This window comes from Terrapene carolina, unplaced genomic scaffold (assembly GCF_002925995.2).
Source record: "Terrapene carolina triunguis isolate 2854851 unplaced genomic scaffold, T_m_triunguis-2.0 Scaffold130, whole genome shotgun sequence".
In the NCBI taxonomy this organism is placed as follows: Eukaryota; Metazoa; Chordata; order Testudines; family Emydidae; genus Terrapene; species Terrapene triunguis.
Window position 1 is genome coordinate 21,860,017 of NW_020664481.1, and position 24,272 is coordinate 21,884,288.

The 24,272-nt window shown below is 48.7% G+C and overlaps 1 protein-coding gene across 2 annotated transcripts; it reads right to left on the reverse strand.

Moving 5' to 3' along the window:
• On the reverse strand, window positions 1-16,238 carry CETP (cholesteryl ester transfer protein). Of its 2 annotated transcripts, none has more exons than XM_024213999.1 (16): window positions 16,055-16,238; window positions 14,397-14,511; window positions 12,703-12,837; window positions 11,676-11,746; window positions 9,342-9,429; window positions 9,141-9,210; window positions 8,541-8,601; window positions 6,128-6,219; window positions 4,552-4,731; window positions 3,217-3,267; window positions 2,493-2,660; window positions 1,700-1,767; window positions 1,530-1,572; window positions 1,356-1,425; window positions 293-378; window positions 1-192 (listed from the first exon to the last, which is right to left on the reverse strand). In XM_024213999.1, exons 1-16 carry the CDS (start codon window positions 16,179-16,181, stop codon window positions 118-120), a joined length of 1,500 nt encoding a protein of 499 aa, XP_024069767.1. In that variant the 5' UTR covers window positions 16,182-16,238; the 3' UTR covers window positions 1-117. The 2 variants fall into 2 exon arrangements, with proteins under 2 accessions (XP_024069767.1, XP_024069768.1); XM_024214000.1 differs by having other exon boundaries at window positions 16,059-16,138.
• Between the last annotated feature and the right edge of the window lie 8,034 nt (window positions 16,239-24,272).

Here is a 24,272-nt window from a genome sequence, read left to right on the forward strand (position 1 = left end):
TTTAATGGCTGGGCTATAGGGAAGCTGACCCCCCAAAAGGACATAATTTCATTGGGTCACATGCATTCTTTCTATTTGTACAGTCAATTCCAACACTCCTTTATGAATGGATTCCTTCTATAATGTTTTCTTAAGAAAATCTACAAGCAAATGATGTGGGAAGCCAAAGTCCAGCTGTATAATTAGGTATCCCTATAAAGAGAGAGAGAGACGAGTTATACTAGCTCACACCACATTTACAACAAGAAGCTTGCAGTGCTCTGTAAATAGAAGTGGCTGTAAGTTTACTTACCTCCTTTGTGATGATCTCAGGATTTTTAATTTCAAATAGATTGAGTCCTTTGCTGTTCATCAGAGAAGTTAAAGCTGGCTCGATCCCTAGGAAATCAATAAAACCATCCAGTTATAGGCCCACTAACGGTGGTTTGCTAGTCCCTCGACAGTAAACGCATTTGGTGAGACTGTCTGATTGCATAGTAGAAGGGCAAACTTCCCAGGCTGGGTGTGGTACCTCTGAGACCCCATGAACTTCATTTGTCCCTATTTTCACACAATGGGCCCGTTTCCACAGTGCCGCTGCTTTTAAGCGCCAACATTTGTGCACTAGGCCTTGATCCTCTTTTCACAAGGGCCACTTTGCACTTGCACAAGGGGAGACAGTTTTTCATCTTGGTGAATAGGAAAGTGGATCCCACACGGGGATGAACATTAGTTGGCGCCTTTGAAACCCACACACGCACCATGGAGCTTTTGACATGCTGGAAAACGGACAAATGAAACACACCAGAGTGTGATTTTTTTCGTGATTCTGATGAAAGTGCATCATGAATCAATCAGCGATACACTGAATCTAAGGGGAACTCAGTTTTGTGCCAGGTTTGCCGATGATGTGTCTTTTTTCACACCACTCTACTGGCCACTTTATTATTATTTAACCACGTTAGTGCTGCCTCAGATACCGTACCAGGTACTGCCCCATGTACTGGGTCCATTGTCATTAGATGGAAGATTTTCCATAGAGACTAAGGGGGTTTAGAGCATCTCCCATGGTGCACTAGAGCCAGGGGCTCCCATGATGCACCACTTCTCTGCACCAAGAAGAGAAAAGGTGCATCATGGTCAGTGTAATCCAACCTTAGAGGAAGCACCCAAACTACAACTCCCATGCAGCATTTCCAAATCAGAATATTTCAGATTTTTCACCAAAAAGTCAAAAATTTCCATGGAAAACAACTCATTTCTGAACAGCAACTATGGAACAATTAGAAACAACTTGCAGCCACTTCAAACGAGAGTTCGAAAACACAACTGACGTTGCATGTTCTGCCAGAACTTTCTCCGGAGCATAAACTCACTTGAAATCACTTCTGGGATTCCCGCAACTGAGATGATTTTCTGCAGGAAGTGCCTTAGAGATCTGTCATCCTGAAAATCAAACACATTTACAGAAAAAAGCAGCAACTGCAGAGATCTATAATGACCCCTAAGTTAGCAAGGTCTTCCCTGGAGATTAAAAGCTCTCTACTTACCCCAGCTCTCTCCAAAGCACATTTAAAAACTTTAGGCTCTATCCTGTAGGAAAATATTAACCAAGAAAAGATAAAGTCAGTGAGAAGTATCTGAACAAGCCTTCTTTCCTTGCAGCTAGCACAGGCAAGTTAAGAGACCAGTGCAATGCACAAGAGACACCGGTACCTACACAGAGTCAGCGAGATGCAAAACCAGTTTCTTTTCTACATACGCAGACTGGATTGTGACAGTGACTTCCTGTGAAGAGAAGGAGACAGTCACATGCTCTGTCTGGCTTCATCACCAGATTCATCGGAGGAAGAAAATCATGATCGTTCCCTTTTGCCAGTTCAGCATGGTAAACTCCTGTTGAGTCCTTGGTTACTAGGAGCTCTGGAAATTGAAGCTCTGTGACTTGATTAATGAGCTACGTGCCTGATAAGCGTTATTTATTAAGCCTGTACTATATGGGTAGGCACACAGCACTGACCAAACACTTAGTCCCATCCCCGCATGCGCAGGGCTCTGGTGTAGTTCTGATAAAGCCAATGGAATTACACATCAGAGATGTGTATGGCCCACAGAGGCAGCATTAAAATAACGCACTACTGAACACTTTTCCACAGGACTCTCTAGAAATAACGTCATGTTCCAGGTTTGCATGTGTGGATGGGGGTCAAGGAACACCCAAGTTATACTGGCTAGTGAGGACAAATCCATGTTAACTGGCTAGTGAGGACAAATCCCAAGAGACAGAGAGAACAGGGGAGCAGGGGTGTGAGAAACTAACAACTTCAGATAGCTATTTGTGTGCCCCTCCAGCCGTCATTTACTTTCCAAACAATGTCAATGTAGTGACCGAACTTGAAAGCTTTTATTGGTTGAGCACTAACAGCATTCGTGATGCAATGCAGAGCCTAGTGTGAGACATGGTCCCTGCCCCAAGGAATTTGCAACCTAGATTAACTGAATAAGAAACTGACCTTCTCAAAATATAACACCCCGGTGGGCTCTGCTCCTTGGGAAAAAATGCTGAGTTCCACGGCAACAGATGACTTCACAATTGTCCCTTCAGGCTGGAGGGTAATTTGGGGAGGGGTGAGACTCCAGACCTTAGCCAGCGAGTCATTATAAGAAGTGCCTTGAAAAATCTGTAGGACATAAGGGGGACAGGATACGTGCTCAAGACGTTTCTGAGGTGCATGGTACTTGATTTCTTAATTTATGAGGCGCACGCAACACACTGCATCCCTCTTATGGCCTCAGGTTCTTCTCACTGCCCCCCGCCCCAACCAGCCCCAGTAATTGAGTTGGGACACTGGGGGAACTACCCAGGGATGGGGGTTGGAGAAATCCACTCCCTCCCGCCCAGCTCTACAGAGGCTACTGCAGCCCAAGGGGCGAAGGAGCCTCAACATCCCTTGCCCCCAGCATCCTAGAGATGGTGGGGAGGGGGAAGGACCCAAGATGCTACGTCGTGGCAAATCACCCAGCCCCAACCTGAAAGAGCCACTGTGTTCCAGCCTGCCCCCCCCCCCCGTGGTTCCGTGTGGCAGGGGCAGACGTTGACCTTCGGTTGGGTCGTCGCCTTCCAGCTCAGGAAGGGCGTTCCTTATATGTTTATTCACTTTACTATTGTATATTCCATTTAAAGAAACAACATTGCCACGGTCCATAAAGTTAGCTCTGAACTGGCTCCCTGGTTACCTCTTGCACAATCCCTTGGTGAGCCTCCGTGTCTTCCATTTCAAACATCTCCTTAAAGGAACAACAACAACAATGAAATTATGAGTTGGTTTGAGCACAATGTGTTCCCAACGTGTCACCGGAGCTGGGGGGACCAAAGAGTGTCCATAGGTTGAGGGCAACTCCCAAGGAATTCTCAAATGTGGCTGAATTAATATGGAACAAGAGGGGCAGCCCCTGGAGACCACAGGGCAATGGTCTATCTTGAACCAACCAACCACAGGAACAATGTGTGGCTGGAGATCTTTGCTACCACTGACCCAGGCTCTGGTTTTGCTCTCATTAAAAGTAGGATAAATTACAATACATTGTTCCCCACGTCAGCAAATTGTTCTGTCAGCTCCTTCTCCTACCCCGTCTCTCTGTCTGTGCTTTTTCACTCCGGCCGCTGCAGGTTTCACCCACTGGATTTTCCCTCTTCATCACAGTCATTCTCCTAAGCAGAGCCCAAGCCCAGTACCAATTCTAAGCTGCAATAAACCAAGTGCTCTTGTCTACTCAGAACTAAGCTTGGTGCAAGCTGGTATTCCAGATCTTGTAACACCTTCTCTTCTGCAGTACTGCTGGGAAAACAAGACCCACAGCGTTTTGTTTTCTGGGGATTTCTTTTTTCTGTCCTAAGATGTGGTTATAGCCAATAAAGTGACTCCGTGTAAGACATTGTGAGGTTGCAGATTTCCTTTTCTCCCAATGATCCCACAGCATATTTTGCTTAGTTTACAAGTCAAAAGATTAATTTTCTATCTGCCAGCGTAACCCACTCAGTGTGGGCACTCTGTCACCCACAGCCAGCGGCTGATGCTGCTGATACAGCCTTGGTTAACAGCTGAGACTTTTAGCTCCTGAGTTCTCACGTTCGATCCCCACTGCTGACAACCCTCCCATAGGACCAGGGTTACACCTGCACCACAGACTTACCCCCAGGAGCTGAAAATCCGGCTAGGATTCCGCAATCCAGAAAATAAACTGAGCGTGTTGTTACCATGAAACAAAATAGAATCCACTTTGCTTTCCCATAGCTCTTTGGGGTCTGCAGGGGATTAGTAGATAGGACTCATCGACCAACACACAGGGAGCAGGTATGGACATCTAAGAAGGTGCCACTTTTCTGACCATGATCACACTGTAGGCTGCATCTCACTATACGTTCCCTTCTTCTTTTGGAACCAGATTGCACAGCAAATGAATGCTCTGAGAATTTTTACCTTCTCCCCAAAGTGGGGGGAGGAGGCGGGGAAGGGCTTCAAAATACTATTTGAGTGAGAGAAAAAGTTAAAATAACCCTGTAATAGTTACCCTTAACTCTTCCCCTGTGATCGTTAACACCAGACGTTCATCCAGGAAAGCTGCCATGGCCAGAGAGTTCAGGACCTGGTCTGAAAACCAGAAATATAGCATCCTGGACTCGGAGAGCAGAGATGGAGCAAACACGGAGTCATTGAAGACGACTGAATAGTTCTTGTACAAAAGCAGACCCTTCAAATGAAAGAGAGTGCATTGCTGGTGACCACCAATTAGCCAGCTGTCCTCACCTTGGTCTGCGACGCAAAGGGCTAGTTAGAACATAAGAACGGCCGTACCGGGTCAGACCAAAGGTCCATCCAGCCCAGTATCCTGTCTACCGACAGTGGCCAATGCCAGGTGCCCCAGAGGGAGTGACCCTAACAGGTAATGATCAAGTGATCTCTCTCCTGCCATCCATCTCCACCCTCTGACAAACAGAGGCTAGGAACACCATTCCTTACCCATCCTGGCTAATAGCCATTAATGGACTTAACCTCCATGAATTTATCCAGTTCTCTTTTAAACACGGTTATAGTCCTAGCCTTCAGGCAAGGAGTTCCACAAGTTGACTGTGCGCTGTGTGAAGAAGAACTTCCTTTTATTTGTTTTAAACCTGCTGCCCATTAGTTGTGTTTATTAAAGCCAGACAGGATAAGCTAAGCCAGACACAGATGGAAGACGATGCACTATACAGCCTGGGCAAGATGCTCAGCTACGCCCAATACATGCAGGGTGTAGTCAGGGTGGATAGCTAATCCCAAAGGGGCATGGTGGAGCAAAGAAGCCAGTTGCAGCTCCCTGATTTTAGGGATGAGTCTAGGCTGGCCCCGTCCCCAGCATAGATGAGAGAGACCAAGGACCATTCTAAATCACAGCAGCTGGTTGAAGCCACAAGGGACTGTTATGCCAGGGAGGGACTACGGGAGCCCAATAATGCTTCAGCCACACCCCCTTGTGACTAGCCATCCTATGTGGGAGACTCACCCACGTACTGGGGGAGTCCTCGAGAGATCAGTTAAGGTGGTGCTGGCTGGGGGGGGGGGCGTGGAGAATCCGGCCCCTGTATGTGCAGAGTTTACCAAAGACTTTTCTAATTCCTGAGGGTTTGAGTTGCTTGAACTGAACCTGAGCATCAGTTTGTATTTCCCTTGTTAACAGAGTTCCGAGCAAGGACAGGTGAGAGCCAGCCCGGATCAAATAAGAGCCAGTCTGCAAACCTTTCCGTCACTCGCCTTCTAAAAGACTAGTCCCGGAAAAAAGAATACTCTGTCCTTCTAGAACACCTTTAATCTGGGGCTCTTACAACTCACTGCACCCTGGGAAGTAGGGATTTATTATCCCTATTTCATAGGTTGGGAAACTGAGGCAAAGAGTCATTAAGTGACTTCAATTATATAATAAATCAGAAGCAGAACCAGCAGGAGAGCCCTGGAGTCTTCCTTCCTTAACCCTTGCTCTAATGGTTAGACATCTCTGCCTTCTAGCCATCTCCACTCCAGGAGTGGGACAGAGAAGAGAACTGGGAAGAAATTAGTATGAAATGCCCCCACCCTCATTTGCCCCCACTCCCCCCCAAAAAATACTTTACCTTATGATGCGATTCCATGTAGTTTGCTTTTATTACTGGAAATGATGCCAGTGAAATATCTACTCCTATAGCCCCATCCTGGAGGAAATTTGCTGCAGAAAAAAAATAAAAACCACTCGTTTTACTGACTGTGCAATTTCACATGATCGAGGCCAGAATTTACCAAGTCCATTTCGAACACTAACAGACTAACTCCTGCAGACTAGAGGAAGATAATATAGCACAGCACGAGGGGTCAGGACACCTAGGGTCTATTACTATCTCTGCCATGGACCTTCCGTGCCTCAGTTTCCCCACTTGTAAAACACGCCTAATAATTCTCAATCCTGGCATTCCAAAGTGATGGGTGCAATAGAAAAACCTTAGAGAGATGTATCAGAGGAGTAGCCGTGTTAGTCTGGATCTGTAAAAAGCAACAAAGAGTTCTGTGGCACCTTATAGACTAACAGAAGTATTGGAGCATAAGCTTTCATGGGTGAATACCCACTTATGGCTTCAATCTCTCAGGCCTCATACTTTAATTTAAGGTCACTCGCTACCTAACTAATCTAATAAATATTATTTATCCATCCCTGTGGTGTCTGAGCATGTAGGCCGACCAGGAAGGGGGGGATTTTCAAGCACATTTACATGACTTAGGAGCACAAGTTCTATTGAGTATTTTTTCCCCCTTGGCAAATATTTTCCTACAGGACGGCGCCTTAAGCTTTTAAACCTGCATGGAGCTCTGGTCAATATTTCATCTTAAGGGAGGAGCCCCTGGCAAACCGGGATGTCATTTTCAATGGCTGCAATGAACATTTCATGTGTCAATTTCTGTTTGGTTCTCAGAATGACAAATCTCCAAGGCGCTTTCAGGTGCCGGAACCCCAGAAGTGATTTCAAGCGAGGGCAGTCTGGGGGGGGAACGTTCTGATGGTGACGCCCACACACGTGACATCAGTTCAGTGTACAGACAGCTGTTAGCTGGTTCTTACGGCGTTGCTGATGTCGTTCCACAGCTGCTCTCGTGGCACTGCCGTTAAGTGCCAGCGTTTAATGGCAATGTTGGCACTTGAAAGAAGATGTAGCAAGTCCATGGGGCAGGACCTGGTTCAGTATCTGAGGCAGCACTCAAGTGGCCCAGTAATAGTACTGGCTAGTAGAACGGTGCAAAAAGAATCCCACTATTGACAACACTGGCACAAAACTCAATTTTCCTCACATTCAGCAAATCACTGAGTCACGACGCCCTGACTTTTTTCATCTGACTCCCCCCTACAAAGATCACGCTCTGGTGTGTTTCCAGACATGTCAAAAGCTGGAGTGTGTTTCAGAGGCACCAATCCTGTTTGTCTCCACGCGTGACTCGTTGTCCTGTTCACCAACGTGAGAAACTGTCTTTTCTTGTGCAAAATGGCCCTGGTGAAAAGAGGAGCAAGGTCTGCTGGGCAAATCCTGGTTCTTAAAGAACCGTGTCATTGGCGTGGGGATCCTGGGATCTCCGAGGCACCACACAGCCTTGCCCTTCTGCCTGCAGTCTGAGAGGTCACTTCTGGGGAAGTGACGTAGGTGAACTGGCCCTACTGACTTCCACTGGGGTTTGTGCTCTGAAGTAATTTACAGGCTTTTGAAAAAATCCAGCCCCAAGTCTCACGCAGGCACTTCTAATGAAATCTTATGTACCCGACGGACTTGAGCGTCTCTTTGGAATCTGTACAACACGCTCTCCTCCTGTTTTAACTCAGAGCAGATCGACTCTGAAACCACTGTAGACATGCTCAAGTTAGCTTTGATCTAGCTAACTCGGGGTACTACCTGTCTGAGGCCAGGTCTACACTCAGACGTTAGGTCACCCCAGCTACATTGCTCAGGGGTGTGAAACCCCCCCCCCCCGAGCAACACTGTTAAGCCGACCCACCCAATGCTAGGTGGGTGGAATCATTCCTCCATCGACCTAGCTACCACTTCTCAGGGAGGTGGATTAACTACAGCGAGGGGAGAAGCTCTCACGTCACTGTAGTAAGTATCTAAACCGAAGTGCCACCACGCCTCTGTAGCTTTCCAAGTGTAGACGAGCTCTGAGTAATGCCCAGGGGCCAGGACTGGCTTGCACAGCCCACACTGAACCCCTAGCTGAATAAAAGCTAGATTGAGTATATCCAGCCCACACGAGCGGAAGTCCCACCCCATGACTGCAGGGTAGATGGACCCTCAATCTCCAGCCTGCGTAGTTTCTTTCCTCAACCCCCCACCGCACAGGGAGGGATTCTGATTAGTGCAGTTTTGGGTGCGGCTTCCTCGACCACGGCCATGTCTCGATCCCCGTTTCGCAGGGACAGGGTCATTGTCTCCTTTGGGTCTAGCCCAGCCTTAGTGGATTGCGTCTAAGAAAGGAGGAAGACAGGGAAGAGAACCTGGGCAGAACACTTACCTGCTCTGTCCTGTATAAAATCAGCCAGCAGCTGAGCCAGAGAGTTAATTTCTTTACACACCTACAAGAGGAAAGGAAAACAATTGACTGCATTGGTGTGGGCCAAAAAAACCCTGGTGTTGCCATGTGTCCAAATCCAAGTCTTGCCGCCTCCGAGGCCTCGGGGTGATCTCACTCGTGCCAGTTTTGCACTGGTGTAACTCCACTGGAGTCACTCCTGATTTACACGGCTGGGAGATTAACGTCAGCCTCCTGCTTTTTAAACGTGACCCTCAAGCGTCTGACGTTACCCTCTCTTTGGAGACCAGCACTAAGAGGTTGCTGCTAAGCAAGGCAGGATGCTCAGCTTGTTGCCAAAACCCTGCTGTCCCAGGATACCAGGGTCTAGAATTGGGACTCACCCCTATATTCCTGGCAGCACAGGTCCAGAGTACTCCGTTTAGACACCAGACCAGCCTCCAAGTTTCACTGGGACTCCTCATAGTGCAGGATCAGGCCCTTCATTATTATGATGTACCAATGCCAGAGGCTTATAGGGCACTTTGTGGACATAAGACACAGCCTTTGCTCTTCTGTCATCTAGTCGTTTGTGTTTCTTACCTGGCCTTTTAGAACGAGCTTCAAGGTAAATGAGATGAAGTCTGTGAAGAGCTGCTTCAGCCACCCTGGCCTGCAGAGAAGAAAGATCGTGACAGAAATGTGGGGGGGCGCCCAATGGGATCGAAAGCCCGCGGGGACAGTAGCGACGGGCCGGGCAAGCTGCCATGTGCACAAGGATGCATTGCTTGAAGAAGAACTCACTGTTTGTCTCCCTGGAGATGGAGCGTCAGCTTATAGAACGTCAGGTAACAATCCGAGGTATCGGCCGCCACCCGGCCCTTTGCACACGCTGCACAGCACAAAAAACAAACGTGGATTATAAACCCCGTGCAACTGACAAGAAACTGGGAAGCGAAATAAACAGGGCACCTGTGCTAGCTGGAGTGAGTACAGGACAGAACAGGGGGAATCAGAGACCCCGGGTGACTAGAGGGAAATGGATCTTTTAACTGAACCATACTGAGAAGTGGAAGAACTTAGGGTCTGAGGCTACGAAGGGGCAAACACTGCATGTGTACCAAGCTCAGTAGGTTTACGGGGGACTTATTTTGGATTAAGACAGGGAGGTGGGAACCAGGAAATGAGAGTGCTGGGGTCAAATTTTCAAAAGCATCCTGGGCCCAGATTTTCAAAGGTATTTCGGAGGCATTGCTCTGCTCAGGGCAGCAATCCCGAGTTGGCTTCACAACCTGAGTCCCATTTTCCAAAGGGAACAAAGGCACTTAGGAGTCTGAGGTCTGGTCTACACCTAAAAGTTGGGTCGACCTAGCTACGTTGCTCAAGTGTATGAAAAATTCACGCCCCTAGTTAAGCCGATCTGAGCCCTGGCGTAGACACTGCTAGATCAACAGAAGAATTCTTCTGTCAGTCAAGCTATTGCCTCTCCCGCGGGTGGATTAACAACAGGAGAACCCCTCCCATCACCAGAGCAAGTGGCTACACTACAGGAACGGAGCAGAAGCGCTGTAGCTACACTGCTGTAGCGCTCACAGAGTAGATATCCCCGAAGTGTTATTAAAAGTCAATGGGACTTAGGCTCCTAAGTCACTTGGATGCTTTTGAAAATGTTACCCGTGTCTCAACTCTGCCCACTAACTCGTCTGTGATGCGGGCAAGTCACTTCATGTCTATGTGCCTGTTTGCCCCCCTGTACCATGGGGTGAACGCTTGCCCATCGCCAGGCAGTGCTTTGAGAGCTGGAACACCTGGCTTCTTCTCCAAGAGAACTAGCAAATATAAACGACTCTGGCACTTTCTGCCAGGATCTCGCTCCTCTTGGACTTTAAAGCGACTCCCATGTAACATTATTGCGACCCCCATCCCAACCAAAAGAGGTGTTTCCTCCACCAGACGTTTTCTTCACGGAACGCGATTTTTAAACATGCTTCTTCCCCCAGCCTCCCAGCCCAAACCAATGCACTTGGGGAAAAGGTTTGCAAATCATTCCATGCAACGTTGGCTGCATTGCAGTTAGCATGCAACCCACTGCATGCAAAAGGCTCCTTTCATTCCTCTGATGACAGAGACGACCAGCAGGCAGTTTCACCAAGAACTTCTGGGTTCTAGTTCTGCACTGACTAGCTGCAATATCTTGGTCAAGTTCCCTTCGCCTCGCTTTGCCTTGCTTTTCCTGTCGATACATGACGTGCTGCAAGGGATAATCGGCTTAACGTTTGGACAGGGCTCTGCAAATATGACACACTGTTGTCACATGCTTCATGCTGTTATGGTGCCCGAGGGTCTTTAGAGCAGTAAAGCCAAAGAAATAACCAACTCCCTCCCATCAGCAATAGATGGCTCAGTTTGGTCCAATAGTGAGAGAATGCGGAAGCCAGCAAGGAATCTAAAGCCCAGTCTGGGATAAGCCATTGACTCATTTTTCATAAAGTCAGTCACTTTATATTATATATTATACAGCACTCAGAAACCTGCTATAGAACAGGAGCTCACTGAAAACGAAGGGGCTCTTGTGAAGTTTTGCTTCCCTAGATCAAAACCCCCAACGGACGCAACGTTGTGCAACTCACTCCTGGGTTTGTGGGTTTTTTTGTGATCCTAAACTGCAAAATAGAGAAGAGGGCTGGTCTGTGGATAGAGCTATGGCCTTGGCCTCAAGATCCAGCCCAATTCTCAGCTGTCCACCAATGTAAATCCACGTAGCTCCATCGAAACAATTGACACCAGCGGAGAACCTGTCCCTTTAATCTCTCTCTACCTCAGTTCCCCCTCTGTAAAATGGGATTCCTTTCTCCTACGTTGTGCATGCCTTGCCTAGTTAGATTGTTAGCTTCAAGTGCAGGGACTGCGTCTCGCTGCGTGTTTGTAACTGCCCAGCACAATGGGGCCTGGATCTCAGGTGGGGCCGCTCGCTGCTACTCTAATAGAGATAAGCAACAAAAGGGCCATGATAAGCTTCTCATAGCAAAAGCACATGGTACTGCATGGCAGGAGAGGTCACGCACGGTGCCTTGGGCTCAGTGAAGTTAATCCAGCTGTAGCTAAGGACGCTGTATTCCAGGCTGTGCCGCTACTTACTCAGTTTGGTGTTGATCTGGAGATCAATTGAGGATTCAATTTCAAAATCAATGGAGTGGGTGAGTTTCACACTGTAAGAGAATGGAAAAGACTCAGCAGCCGTATCCGTCATAGAACTAGAAGTCCAGTGCTGGCACATAGACCCCAATGGCCTTCTAAACACCTTGAAGACATCAGATTGACTATGTAAGACTAGCCCCATTTCTTCTTTATTAGCCATTTCCCCCTTGAATAAAGAGGGCAGGAAATTGCAACACTTGTTTTAAAAAAACCATAACCCAGAATGTGTGTCCTTCCCTTGTATTCACTCCCTGGGTTTCTTTGCACTGCAAATTGCTAGTTGATGTCACATCAAGAATAGAACCACCACACTGATGAACGATTCAGAGCTCAGACCTGGCCCCCCCTTGTCTGTGAAGCTCTCTCACCTCCCCCACCCTCCCTCCACATGCTTGTTCTCATTGCCAACTAGGATTAAATGGATTCAGGTTGTTTTGAGAATCCTTTAGGAAAAGTCTGGGCTTCTTTACCTTAGAGAGGAGACAAATAAAGGGGACAGAATACACGTCTATACAGTAATGAGTGGGACAGACAAGGTAGGTTGGGGATTGTTGTTGTTCTTGTCTCATAACAAAAGATCAAGGGGACAGTCAATGAAATCAAAAGGAGGAACATTCAAAACCAGGAGAAAGAAATACTTTTGCACACGACACATAATTAGATGGTGGAACTCACTGCCACATGAAGCTGTTAGGGGTTAAAACTTAGCACAATTCCAAAAGGGATTGGAGATTTATCTGGATGTCAAGAATATCCAGTTATAATGAATAATGATAAATAATAATAATGTTGGAAGAGATATTAAACTCTGAAGCACAATCACTAACTATTAGAGACCAGCATGTGGGGGCAGATTACTCCACATCTGTCCACTGTGGGCTTCTTCCTTCTGGCAGAGACATGCTACTGGATTAACTGGACCTGGGTTTGATCCAGTCTGGCAGTTCCTGTGTTCCTACATACTTACAACCAAGCCCCGGTGTAGCCATAACTCAGGGTCCCTTTGAAGGATGCTGTCACGTTCTGAATTGCAATGTCTATGGCATCGTCTTCCTTAAAATCGACCTCACTGTTTTCTATGGACAAGTCGTTGATCTGTATGCTAAAGAAGAAAATGAAAAGGGTGGATACATTCAGAATGCCCGGCGTGACCTGAATGCGTCTCTTTTCTCCATTGGCGCTCTCTCGGTTATTGTTTCTTGCTAACCTTGTAATTGTACTGAACTCTGTACATTCGCTGGGACAATTTCTAGGAGAGACACTATATAAAGTTGTTTTGTTGCATCGCATTTCTTCTTGGTCGGGTGAGTAATAAAAAATAATATAGTCTTGTATTCTTACAGTTGCTTTTGCTGAATTGTGTGAATGATCGATAGTAATAAGTTACCATAATAAAATATAGCGGCTTTCATCCCAAAGTGGTTACACACTCAACACCTCACTATAAGTAGGAGTTGCTTTATTCACCCCTGAAATGTGTAACCCGTGCCCATGGGTGGCCCTCTGGCACCCTCTGGTGGTGGCTGGGCCACATTTAGCGATTGAGAAGCCTGATACACTGTTGGCTGATACAGCTGTCATTTAGCTCAGTCAGTCAGCCCTACACAGCAACACCCCCCCCAAAGTGCATCAGAGCCCAGGGCAGCTGCCTCAGGCTTGGGGCTGAAAACAGCATGTAGATGTTTGAGCGAGGGCTGGAACTTGAGATCCCCGCCAGGTTTCAGAGCCCTGGCTCCAGCCCAAGCCTGAATGTCTACATGGTTATTTTTTAGCCCTGCAGTGTGAGCCCGAATCAGCTCACCCACACTCTGAGACTGGCTGCTGTGGGTGGGTTTTGTTTGTTGCTTGCTTGCTGTATAGCTGTACTGTTAGAGGCCCAGGCTTTAAGACACAGAGGTGGCAGGGTCAATCCACCCAAGGACACAGCACTATAACAGTAGCTCCGTCTGCAGCAACTGTTTGACAGGGCGCACAGAAACACCGCACCCCCACGTAGCAAAGAATACTGCACCAATTCAAACAGCAGAGGACATTTAGGTGGGCAACAGTTAATTACTAGAGACGGGCCCAAAGCAGAAGCCCTGGCCCAACGTACTTTGGGAAAGTTCAGAGTCTCACGTGAACTGCGTGACTTAGAGTCCGGGGACGTGGGCAGTGCTTTGAAACCCATCTGATCTCCATGTCCCCAGAGCAGACGTAGTCCGTGGTGCAGTCACTGAATTGCTACATGCAGATCTGCAGGCAGCGGATGCTGCGTGGGGGTTGGACAGCTGTTTAAACAGTGCCACATGTAAATCAATGAGTTCAGTCACCCTCCTGAGTCAGTTCAATCACCTGAACCTTCGGACACCTTCCCCCATTCTCTTCGCTCTCTTCCAATGAAACAGCTCACAAATAGCCTTGGTAGCTTGTTAGATCTCTAGCTGTAAGTGACTTATCCAATGGCAGATGCCAAATTATGCTGGCCTCTATTTTAATCAGGAAATACTTGCATGTGGAAAGGAGCAGAAGGGGGCCTCGTTCTCCCATCCATGCTTTCAGACCGAGCATATTTGAATCTCCCTTCAAACCTTCTTCCCAGGCACATCCAGGGCCTTATTCATAGGCCTGCCGCATTTCGTGGCACAAAAGGGAGTTTAGAAAGCGCACGGTCGTACTTACTTCGTTAACCCGTAGGCCACTTTGCCAAGAAACCTCATTGACCTTTCCCCACTGATATCAGGGTAGGTGGCATGTCTGAATGCTGCTTGAATTACCTGAGCTGTTTGCTGGTTCACTGCAAGCGGAACAAAGGGACAAGACAAACGATAAAGCACAATTCAGCTGCGTTTCAAAATCAGATCAGCACCTCTCGTTAATAGCATTAAAAGCCGTACAGTTTTGCTTGGCACCTGGCATCCATCCGTGCAGGGATAAGCTCCCGTTAGCTTCATGGTAAAACACTGACTTAAGCGTGTTGCACAGGGGAAGGTCATAGGGATAGCACCTCCCTATGTCTGACCCGTGCTCCCAGGGCATCCAGCCCAGATTTCACAATGAGACCAGATCCTGAAGGGAGTTTAACGAGAGCTGTGATCCTCCCCATACAGCGCAAATCTGATCAACCGAGCTCAGAGCGATGGATCTCACTACTGAGTTCCAGTGCTTTGCTATAAGGCCGTTCCCAACCACCAGAGACAATGCAAAAGGACAGAAGAGTTTCCACAACAGATGAGACCATTGGTCCATCATGTCTGGTTGTCCCACGACAGCATGGCCAAGATCATCTGATCCTTCCTCAGTGGCAGGTAACCAAACAGCCTAATGCACCTAGCCAGGTGTGCAGCTCTGCACGAGGATAAACAATCGTTCCTGACTCTTGCAGTTGATCTCGATATACCCTGAAGAATGAGATGAAATTACTAGGGTCATGATCATGGTCTACACAGCTACAAAATGTTAACAACAGCCATAACATTACCCATCCCCTTTCAAATTCTAGCCACAGGGTGTCTCTCAGGCAGAATTTAAATGGCATAAAGTACTATTTCCTTCTAAATATACCAGCCATCAAGTTCATCATCTGTCTTCTTATGCTTGTATTATGGAACAGGGAACCAAGAATAGACTGCTCAGTTTGCACTCTCCCCTTCATTACTAAGGCTGGAGTATTTAAAATTAAGTACTAGCACCTTTCATCTGAGGATCTCAAACCCCTTTAGAAAAACCCCTAATGCAGCAGAGAAACATTGCTTCCCCCACTGAGAAACCGAGGCACAGAGACATTAGGTGATTTGCCTTTGGTGCATGGCAGAGCTGGGAATCAAACACAGGTCACCTGACTCTCATGCTGCTGCTTTAACCACTAGACCATGCGTCCCCACATCAATTACTGTCACTAATGTGGTTTTTTAAAAAGGTCTGGATAATTTCATGGCCCCCAACAACAGCTGTAGCTATGAAAACTAAGTTGATAATGGTCATTAAATGGTAATGACAAATAAATCTATTGCTTCAGGGCATGAACTGGTCATCAGAGCGGTCAGGAAGGAATTTGCTCCCGGAGTACAGCATCGCACCATTGATTCTGAAGCATCAGTCACTGGCTAATGCGGGAGGCTACTGCTGCCTCATTGGACCAGCAGTCTGATACAGCATAGCACGTCTCATTTCAATGGGATACTTAATAGTGTGGTCCCACAGGCTGATTGCAAAGGCTTAACTATAAATACTAGTTGGGGAAATAGGGCTGGAGAAGGACTGATGTACTCGTAGCCGTCTGCTGTGCCCGCCGCCTGCCTTCCCTGCGGGGAATATAGCCCAATAAAGCAGAGACTTACGCACTAATGCCGCTGGCTTGGTCATTCTGCAGACGATCCCGGTGAGGTTCAAGGACGACTCCTCAAACGTACAAGCCACTGCCGTGCTGATAAGCGCTAGTGGGATCACAAAGAGCCCGGCCATCATTCTCTAGGCGGAAGATCCCGAGGACTGGCTGACCGAGTCCCTGCTGCAGCGCCAGCTCCTTTCCCATCCCAAACAGAGCTCTTTCTAGACAGGACATGAGCCACTTCCCTTACTTATCCAAGTCATCACACATTTCCTGATCTTCCTATGGCTTCCTTAACCCTTGCAGAGCCACCGCTCTGCCTTCAGCCCAATTTAGATAGGCCGGATTCTTTCCCCAAGACTGCTGTAAATCCGGAATAACACCCCTGCAGCCAATGGAGTTATTGACTGGATCAGCCCCATGGACAGGCATTCAGGGGGACAGTTTAGAGGTTTACCCATCACCCCTTTACAGTTTGCCCTTAGAAGAGAGAGAGAATCCTTATTTTACAGTTATGAGTTGGCTTTGTCCTCCGGTAGCACCTTCCATCCAAAGCGCTTTTCAAAAGGTACCATCTGGATTCAAAAGGCCCCCCCTTCACCAGTGCCCCCTGTCCCCTCACCCCCTCCACATCACATGTTGCACTTATGCTGGAATGCGGTTTGTTTATACTCTTCATGGGAGGCAGCATTCTCCGGACGATTGAACAAAACCCTTGAATCTGAGCGTAATATGGGGTGACCAGATGTCCCAAATTTATAGGGACAGTCCCGATATTTGGGGTTTTTTCTTATATAGGCTCCTATTACCCCCACCCCCGTCCCGATTTATCACACGTGCTGTCTGGTCACCCTAGCGTCATATGCTACTGAACTCGAGCTCCAGTTCTGTCGACGACTCGCTGCGTGGTTTGGGTCTCTTCGTGCCTCTGTGTTCCTCTCTCTAGAACGGGGATGACAATTGGTCGCCGGCATTGGGAGGATTAGCGCAACAGCTCAGATTAACCACAACAATAACAGAGAGAGGTGAGCTATAGGTCTGAGCACAGGACTGGGAGCCAAGCACTCCTGAGCTCTATTCACTGGCTGGGACAGTGACTTGGGGTAAGTTACTGAGGCCAAAAGGTTTTGGATTTAGGTGCCGAAAGCCAGGGACCTAAGTCCATATGGCATATGTCTGTAACATACACACACATACAGGAATGACTTCCCTTAGCACACAATAGTGTGCTATGTAGCACGCAGTGCAGTGAAAGACGTTTTGTCCCAGTGACACAGCAGGAGTCAATGTCATTACCACGGTTAGAACTGAGTATGCCTGCTGGGGAGACGAGGGGGGGTCAGTTTCACTTCTCTTCCCAAAAGGCAGATCTCTCATGCTTCTGGTGCTAACCTTTTGAATCCTGATCCGTTTGATCGGTCAGGATTTTCCTTGCTGGAGTTTGTAAATGGAACAGAATTTCCTTTGGGGAATTCCTGTGTCTCGGATGTCAAAGGTGGTGCGGCCCAAAGGGAATCCAGTCTGATTGTTTTTCTGTAAAGATATCCTGAGTTGGAAAAGTGAATAGCCTCTGGTGCGGAGGTATTCGCGGTCATTGACCTGCAAAAGGGAAACTAAGGTCAGAGAAGACTGCGGACATTCAATGATAAGGAAAGTCGTGCTGGGTTCCTGGAATGCCCGGCTAGCTAGGACCTCACATTCTTACTAACGGTGGGGTTGCATTGTACTTACTCTCATGACTGGCGTGCTAATCAGAACTGTCTCCCTCAGCAGAGCGAAGCGATGGCCATAGACATCGGCTGCACACCGCTGTGTGAAAAAGCCGTCCCACTGGAGCTGTGCGGTGGGACACTGGAAGTGCTGAGACACCGGGGTGGGGAGGGGAGCCCAGACCACCCACCCACTCCTCTAGGGGCGTCTGGGACACCTGGGCGTCGACAAGCCTTGGAACAGAGCTGCGTCTTTTAGCTCAGGCAGTAGAGCCTCATGCTGCAAGAACCAGAAGTTCCAGGTTTAATCCCCGCTGCCAACAACCCACCCAGGGGCGCAGCATTACAAACGCCTGGTATAAAAACAGATGCAGAAAGACAGCGGCTGCATAGCCCTCGCCACTGGCAGGGGGGTGGGGGGAGTTCATCTGCAATGAATGCACTGAGCTAGGTTCACTCACGCTAGTACTGGGGGGTGTAAATCGCAGAACCCAGCACCAGTTTTCGAGTCCTGTGTCCCAGGGGCATTGACCCTTCCTGGTGGGGGCGGGGGGGATCATCTTCAAAGGGGAACTGCAACGTTATTCTAGACTTGTGCCCAGATGTGAACCCGGTACGTGCCAAGGGAAGGTCTTCAGATCTCAGCCATGCCAGGAATAGCAAGGCTCTCGTTTTGCTGAAGCACTTTCTGGAAGACTCAGGGAACTGGAGTGGGAACTTTCTCAGCTCTTACATGGGAGGACAAAGGGGTTGACTCTTTAACAATGACCTTCCTCCCCAACATTCTAGGCTTTAATAAAAACAAATGTCAACGTCTCCTACAACCCCTTTCAGTGGCTCGGATCTCAGACGCTTGGTCTTTCTGGCGTCCTCGTCTCCAATCCTCCAGCTCGAAGAGCAAGCTCAGGAGCAGCGGTTTGAGAGGAAGGACGATCCTCTGGTTAGGGCACCAGCCCGGGACTTGAGAGCGTAGTTTGTGCGCGTCTTGCTGGCTTGGCTCGCTGGCCTGTTCCTTGCTGCCTTTTTAAACCTGTTTTAGTGTATTAGTCCGTGTCTGTTTTTTCTAGCAGCCGTCCTGAGCTGGCCACGGGAGTGGCCTCAGAAACCCCCTTGTACAGTTACAGGTTTACTAGCGGGCGTTGACCGGCAGGAACTGGGAGGCCAGAGATTTTCCGAATGCAATAACAGGAGGCTGGAACGCAGGGCTGCAGCTGGTACAACACTTCTCTCCTCCCTTCTCCCTCCCCACGCTCTCTGGCTATTGCCAAGTCACACAATGGAAGCACCGTATCCAGTCCCTGCTCTGTTCTCCGTTACACCCACTCAACTGCCTTTGCTCCAGTGGGGCCGGACAAGCACAATGAAAAGCAGCATTTGGCCCCTCCGGCCTTGCTGGCATTGATTTGCTGTGCCACTGGCACAAGGGGGCAAGCGGGTGGCATGGGATCGGGGCATAGGGGAGCCTGCAGCTGTCGAGGGTTTATATTACAGTAGAACTTAGAAGCCCTAACCAAGATCAGAGTCCCCTTGTGTTAGGTGCTGCACACACACATAGTACAAGACAGTCCTTGCCCCCAGCAGGATGTCTTGTAAACTAACTAGACACAAGTGGGAGAAGGGAAATATCATCCTCGTTCACAGAAGGGAAACTGAGGCAGAGAGCGATTAAGTGACTGCCCCAGGTCACCCAAGGATACTGCAGGCGAGTCAAGATTTGGAGCTAGATCTCAAGTCCCAGCCCAGGGCTTTAACACAAAATCATGCTTCCACGTTTACAGACCGCCTGTGCCAACGAAAGCGGGTTGCCCACCTGTGAGGGTAAGGGCCTGGGAATGGGACGCCGATCCTGACTCCGTCACCGATCTGCATTTGGACTCTGGGCACATCAATTACCCTCTGTGCCAGTTTCCCCAACTGTAAACTAGGGATTATCACACTCCTCCGAGGGGAAAGGGGGGCGAATGCATTTAGTGTCTCCTTAGTGTGTTGGGGGTGAGAATTGGCTTTGTAAGGTCTCCTCTGAAAGACATTCATGTGTGAACGCACACTTCATCGCCTGGGCCTTGGTCACTCGTCAGGCCACCGGTGTAGATGTATACACAGACTGTTTGGTTATCCTGTTGGCTCCATTGACCTAAATTCTGTACATCAGAGCGATCCTCCCATTGCTACACTGCGTCTGTTTCCTGAGATGGTCTTCAGCTCTGGGGGCCTGCAGCGGTAGGGACTCTGTGATCCGCTGCTCTCTCCCCCCTCCAGTTTCTCTGACCCTCCATTCCCCACCTCAGTGCTCCTTTCGCTACTGCAGGGCTGGGAAGATGGGGGAGGGCTGAACCCACCAGCAAAGCCAGAATAGACAAGTTTTGCTTATGGAAGGCGCAAAGGAGCTGGGTGATCAGAATACTCACCCACGAGCAGCGTCTGAGGCAGCTGGACGCATCCCACCATTGCTGGGTCTGCCCCCTCCTCCGAGGAAAAGCAGATCAGCGAGTGCTGCGGCGTTCAGTGATCGCTCTGAGCCATGGGAGCAGAGAGGGCTCCACTTTGGTCAGGGTCTGCGTCCTAAACAGCCAGCATCGCTTAATGTTCTAGGGACGCTCACAACAATCACGTCCAACTGGCTCTTGCCAGAGCCCCTTAAAGGTACAGTTCCCCACATGTGCCGACCCACTGGCCACGGCTCTGCATCTCGCATGGAATGTGAATGTTTTCAAAGTAGCATCTCTGCTGCCCTGCACAGCATGCCCGGCTTTGACCTTTATACTAGTGTGGGTGGGAGTTCGCAGTGTCCACCCCAGCTATAGGCCAGAAGAACAGGGTTATCAGCAAGGGGGTTTGGAGCTCCAAATACCCCACTGGGGACAGGATATCTGGCTCCTGACTCTGAAGCCCTAGTCGAGGTGTCCTTGCTAGTCTAAGTCTCAGCCCATTTCTTTATGGAGAACACTGAAACTGTCAGAATCCCTCCGATAGCCAGGCCTTTGAGAGCCATGAAATGAGACCCCAGGAGGGAATGGAGCCTGGGCTCTTAACCATGGCTCTAGATCAGGGGGTCTCAAACGTCACTGCACTGCGACCCCCTTCTGGCAACAAAAATTACCACATGACCCCAGGAGCAGGGACTGAGCCCGCCTGAGCCCCATCACCCCGAGTGTGTGTGTGTGGGGGGGAAGCTGAAGCTCAAGGGCTGCAGCCCCACGCAGGGACCTGTAACCTGAGCCCTGCCACCCAGGACTGAAGCCCTCAGGTTTCAGTTTCAGCCCCACTTTGGGGTCCCCACCCACAGTCTGAGAACCACTGCTCTAGGGTCACTTCCCTCCCAGCAGGTGCTGTGCTGCTTCACGGAGCAGCTGCCTCATGAGAGGCAGCTTGATTACCCAAGACCGAGAAGGGACTCCTGAATGCTAATCCCAGCCGTGACACTTCTTCCCTCTGTGGCCTTAGTCAAGTCACTTCCCCTCTCTGCCTTCGTTTTCCCACCTGTAAAATGGGGATAATATTTCCCTACAGCACAGGGTGCCCGTTGTAAAGGGGTGTGTGTGTGTGTAAAGTACTATACATAAGCACACCAAACTGTCTCGCCTTCCCCCGCCTGCTTATATGGAGAACAGGGCCTTGAAAAAACCTTGACTATATTAGTGGCTTTTCACAGACCTCAGGAGAAGCAGCTGGACGCTGCCTCACCCGCAGCAAGAGGCCAGTAATGGCCCAGCGATCACATCCTCCACCCCAGCTGCATGATACTGAAGATTAAAAGTGCCCCAAAGAGTCCTCCGGCAAACCCTGGCCCAGATCCCAAGGACCAGCCCTGTACACAGTGGTGTGATCATGGTGCACAAGAGCTGTGAATACTCTCCCCATCCCCCGTAGCAAGTCTGACCTGGAGAGCGATGACAGGAAAAGCAACTAACAGGAGGCATCCGATAAAGCCCCCCCTGCTTTGTCAAACCCCAGCCTCTTGGTTACTTTTCCTACTAGCACCTGGCACAAAGGAGCAACCCCATTCCACAAGATGAGGGGGACCAAGGAATAAGAGGGCCTGAGCTGGAGCCACTGGGAGAGGACGGCAACAGGACGCTGCAAAGTTGGGGAGCAGGGGGAAGAACAGCTTTTGTCCATGCTGAGCAGGGTGGAAGCCCACAGATCAAAGTGACTTGTAACCACTTACCCCAGGCTATGCCCCCATTCAGGTTTTCACCCCTGTTCCGCTCTTGGAAGCCGTAGAAGGGAGCTGGTCCCATAGCTGCAGGGAAAATCCTGCCCATTTTGGCTTGTCAAAGATTCAGCACTCGAGCAGGGCGTGGCCTTGTGAAACTCAAAGGAGACTCCAGCTAGGCCAAGGAATTTACTGGCCAACTATCCAGTGCGGCCAATTTATGATTTTATCCCAAGTCTTGTTGCTTTGGTGCTTTCCTTAAAGCCCGAGCTCTGGGAGGCCTGGGATTCTATTAGACTCTCCCATGAAAAGAACTCAGCGTTTATTGTTTTTAAACTCTCATGATTCTCATGCCAGTCCCGTGATTTTGGGAAGTCTGACCCAGGATTTATGAATCCTTGGGGCTAGCACTGCTCAGCATCTTAAATCCATGATTGAATTCTTCAACAGAGGCAGGAGCATTCAAGCATCCAACTCTCTTCAGGTTTAACCAAAGGTAAGTGGCTTAGAGAATCATCAAATTTTAGTAACACCCCCCTGGCCAAATTAACACCTTCTCTGGCTTGAGTCGTCTGCTCAGCAGGGACAGCCTGCTTAAGGTGTTCGTAAAGGGGGCAAAACACAACAGGAAGAAGTGGTCAATCAACTAAACATCAGATTAAAAAAGCCCAGACTCCTTAGACATACAGGTTCAGCCCACCTGGTTTTTCACCCTTCTGAGCGAGACACACAGAGAATAGAGTAGGTCACTATGAAAGAATTTTTCAGATTAGACCTTAGAGGGCAGCTCTGTTTGACAACGTGCCTCTGTACAAACAGCATCATAAGATCCCACGGTTATCAACTCCCAGATCATGTCATGTGTTCTCACGACGAGGGAAAATGAGGTTTAGTTCCTGACTAGTACTCCTGCAAACCTCAACTGAGAGGCGGCTTTGTTCTTCTAAGCACCAGTAAGAAAGGCCAAATTATGCTCAGTAACCCCTTTGCAGTCCTAGCGCCATCAATAGGTTTGCACAGGTGAAACTGATTGGAACTTAGTAAACAATCACGTTGATGAGACACAAGAAGGAATAGAAACCTTCTTTGAGGAGAGGTTTCTTCAGGACTAAAGAGATTAAAAAGCAATAGAAATGTACTTTTGTCTGATACATGCACTAGGGGATCTGATTGTCCCATTTTATACAACTGCATCTCAGGGTAGAGCTGTTCTCTGCTCCCTATAGATATAAAATCCCAGTAGGATTTTTCCATGGGGATGAGATATTCCAGTGACGATTAGCAATGCCTTAATAAGTTCAAAGGAAAACAGAGCTCAACTTGATGTCCCTGACTGAAAATTCTAGTACCTGATCATAAACTGAGCACGGATTTCCCTAAAGGGGATTAGTATCTTTGGCATCCGGTAAAAATTAAACCACGCTGGGCCTGGATCATCCCCAATCATTTATACTTGAAGGAAGCAGGACAGATCCTCAGCTGGAGAAAAAGGTCTGAGCTCCCCTAGGATGACAATTCCCACCAGTTGAGGCTCTTCCCTCTCAATCCCAGGGTCGGGACCCAATGTTACCAGTAGTGGGAGTGGAGAGGAAGTGATTCTGTGATCACCCACAGCTATTAGCTAGGAGCAGTTATTGGGCTCGAGCAGCAGTCAGTCTGATTTTAAATTCTTCGTTCCTGTGCCATGGGGAGCAGCATCCCAGGCGAACACCAGCATTTTGATTGCAGTTCTACACACTCGCTAAATGAATGAACTACCACTTTAAAATAGCCGGAAAGACAAAAGCTTGAGATAGTTTTAGAACCCAGAACTTAGGATCTCCCTGCCCTGGTTTCCCAGCCGGGACAAAGATCTGTTCACAGTGCAGGCAAAGTAGCCAGAGGCTGGGAAGGGACAGAGCGCCATGGAAAGCAGTTCACTCACTCTGCCACCTTGTGGCCAATCCCCCTATTTACAACTTCTGTTCTTTCACAGATGTATTGTTTTCTATGGCGTTAGCCTGCGTCCAGGCTGCTAGTTGAAAAGCTACAGGCCCGAGCTGCTGCTTGTTTCCATAGTTGAAATAGGGTTGGTAATACAAACAGATAAAGTGAGAAGTTATCATTGAACAGCTTGTTGTTGGACCCATCAGTAAAGCCTAAATTATGTATAAAAATTCTTTGCCCATAAATTTACGGCTCATCTTCAACTTCTCCCTCCCTCCACCAGGCAGTTTCCACATCCTTCTGCTTCTTCCTCGAAAAATCAATCCATTTTTCTGCTGCCAAAGCTCCCCTTCAGACCCTCATCTCCCATCAGTGCAGTAACTTCTGGATTACCCTTCTCCCCCCCACCCTGCAGTTCTAATCACGTAAGCCTCCCC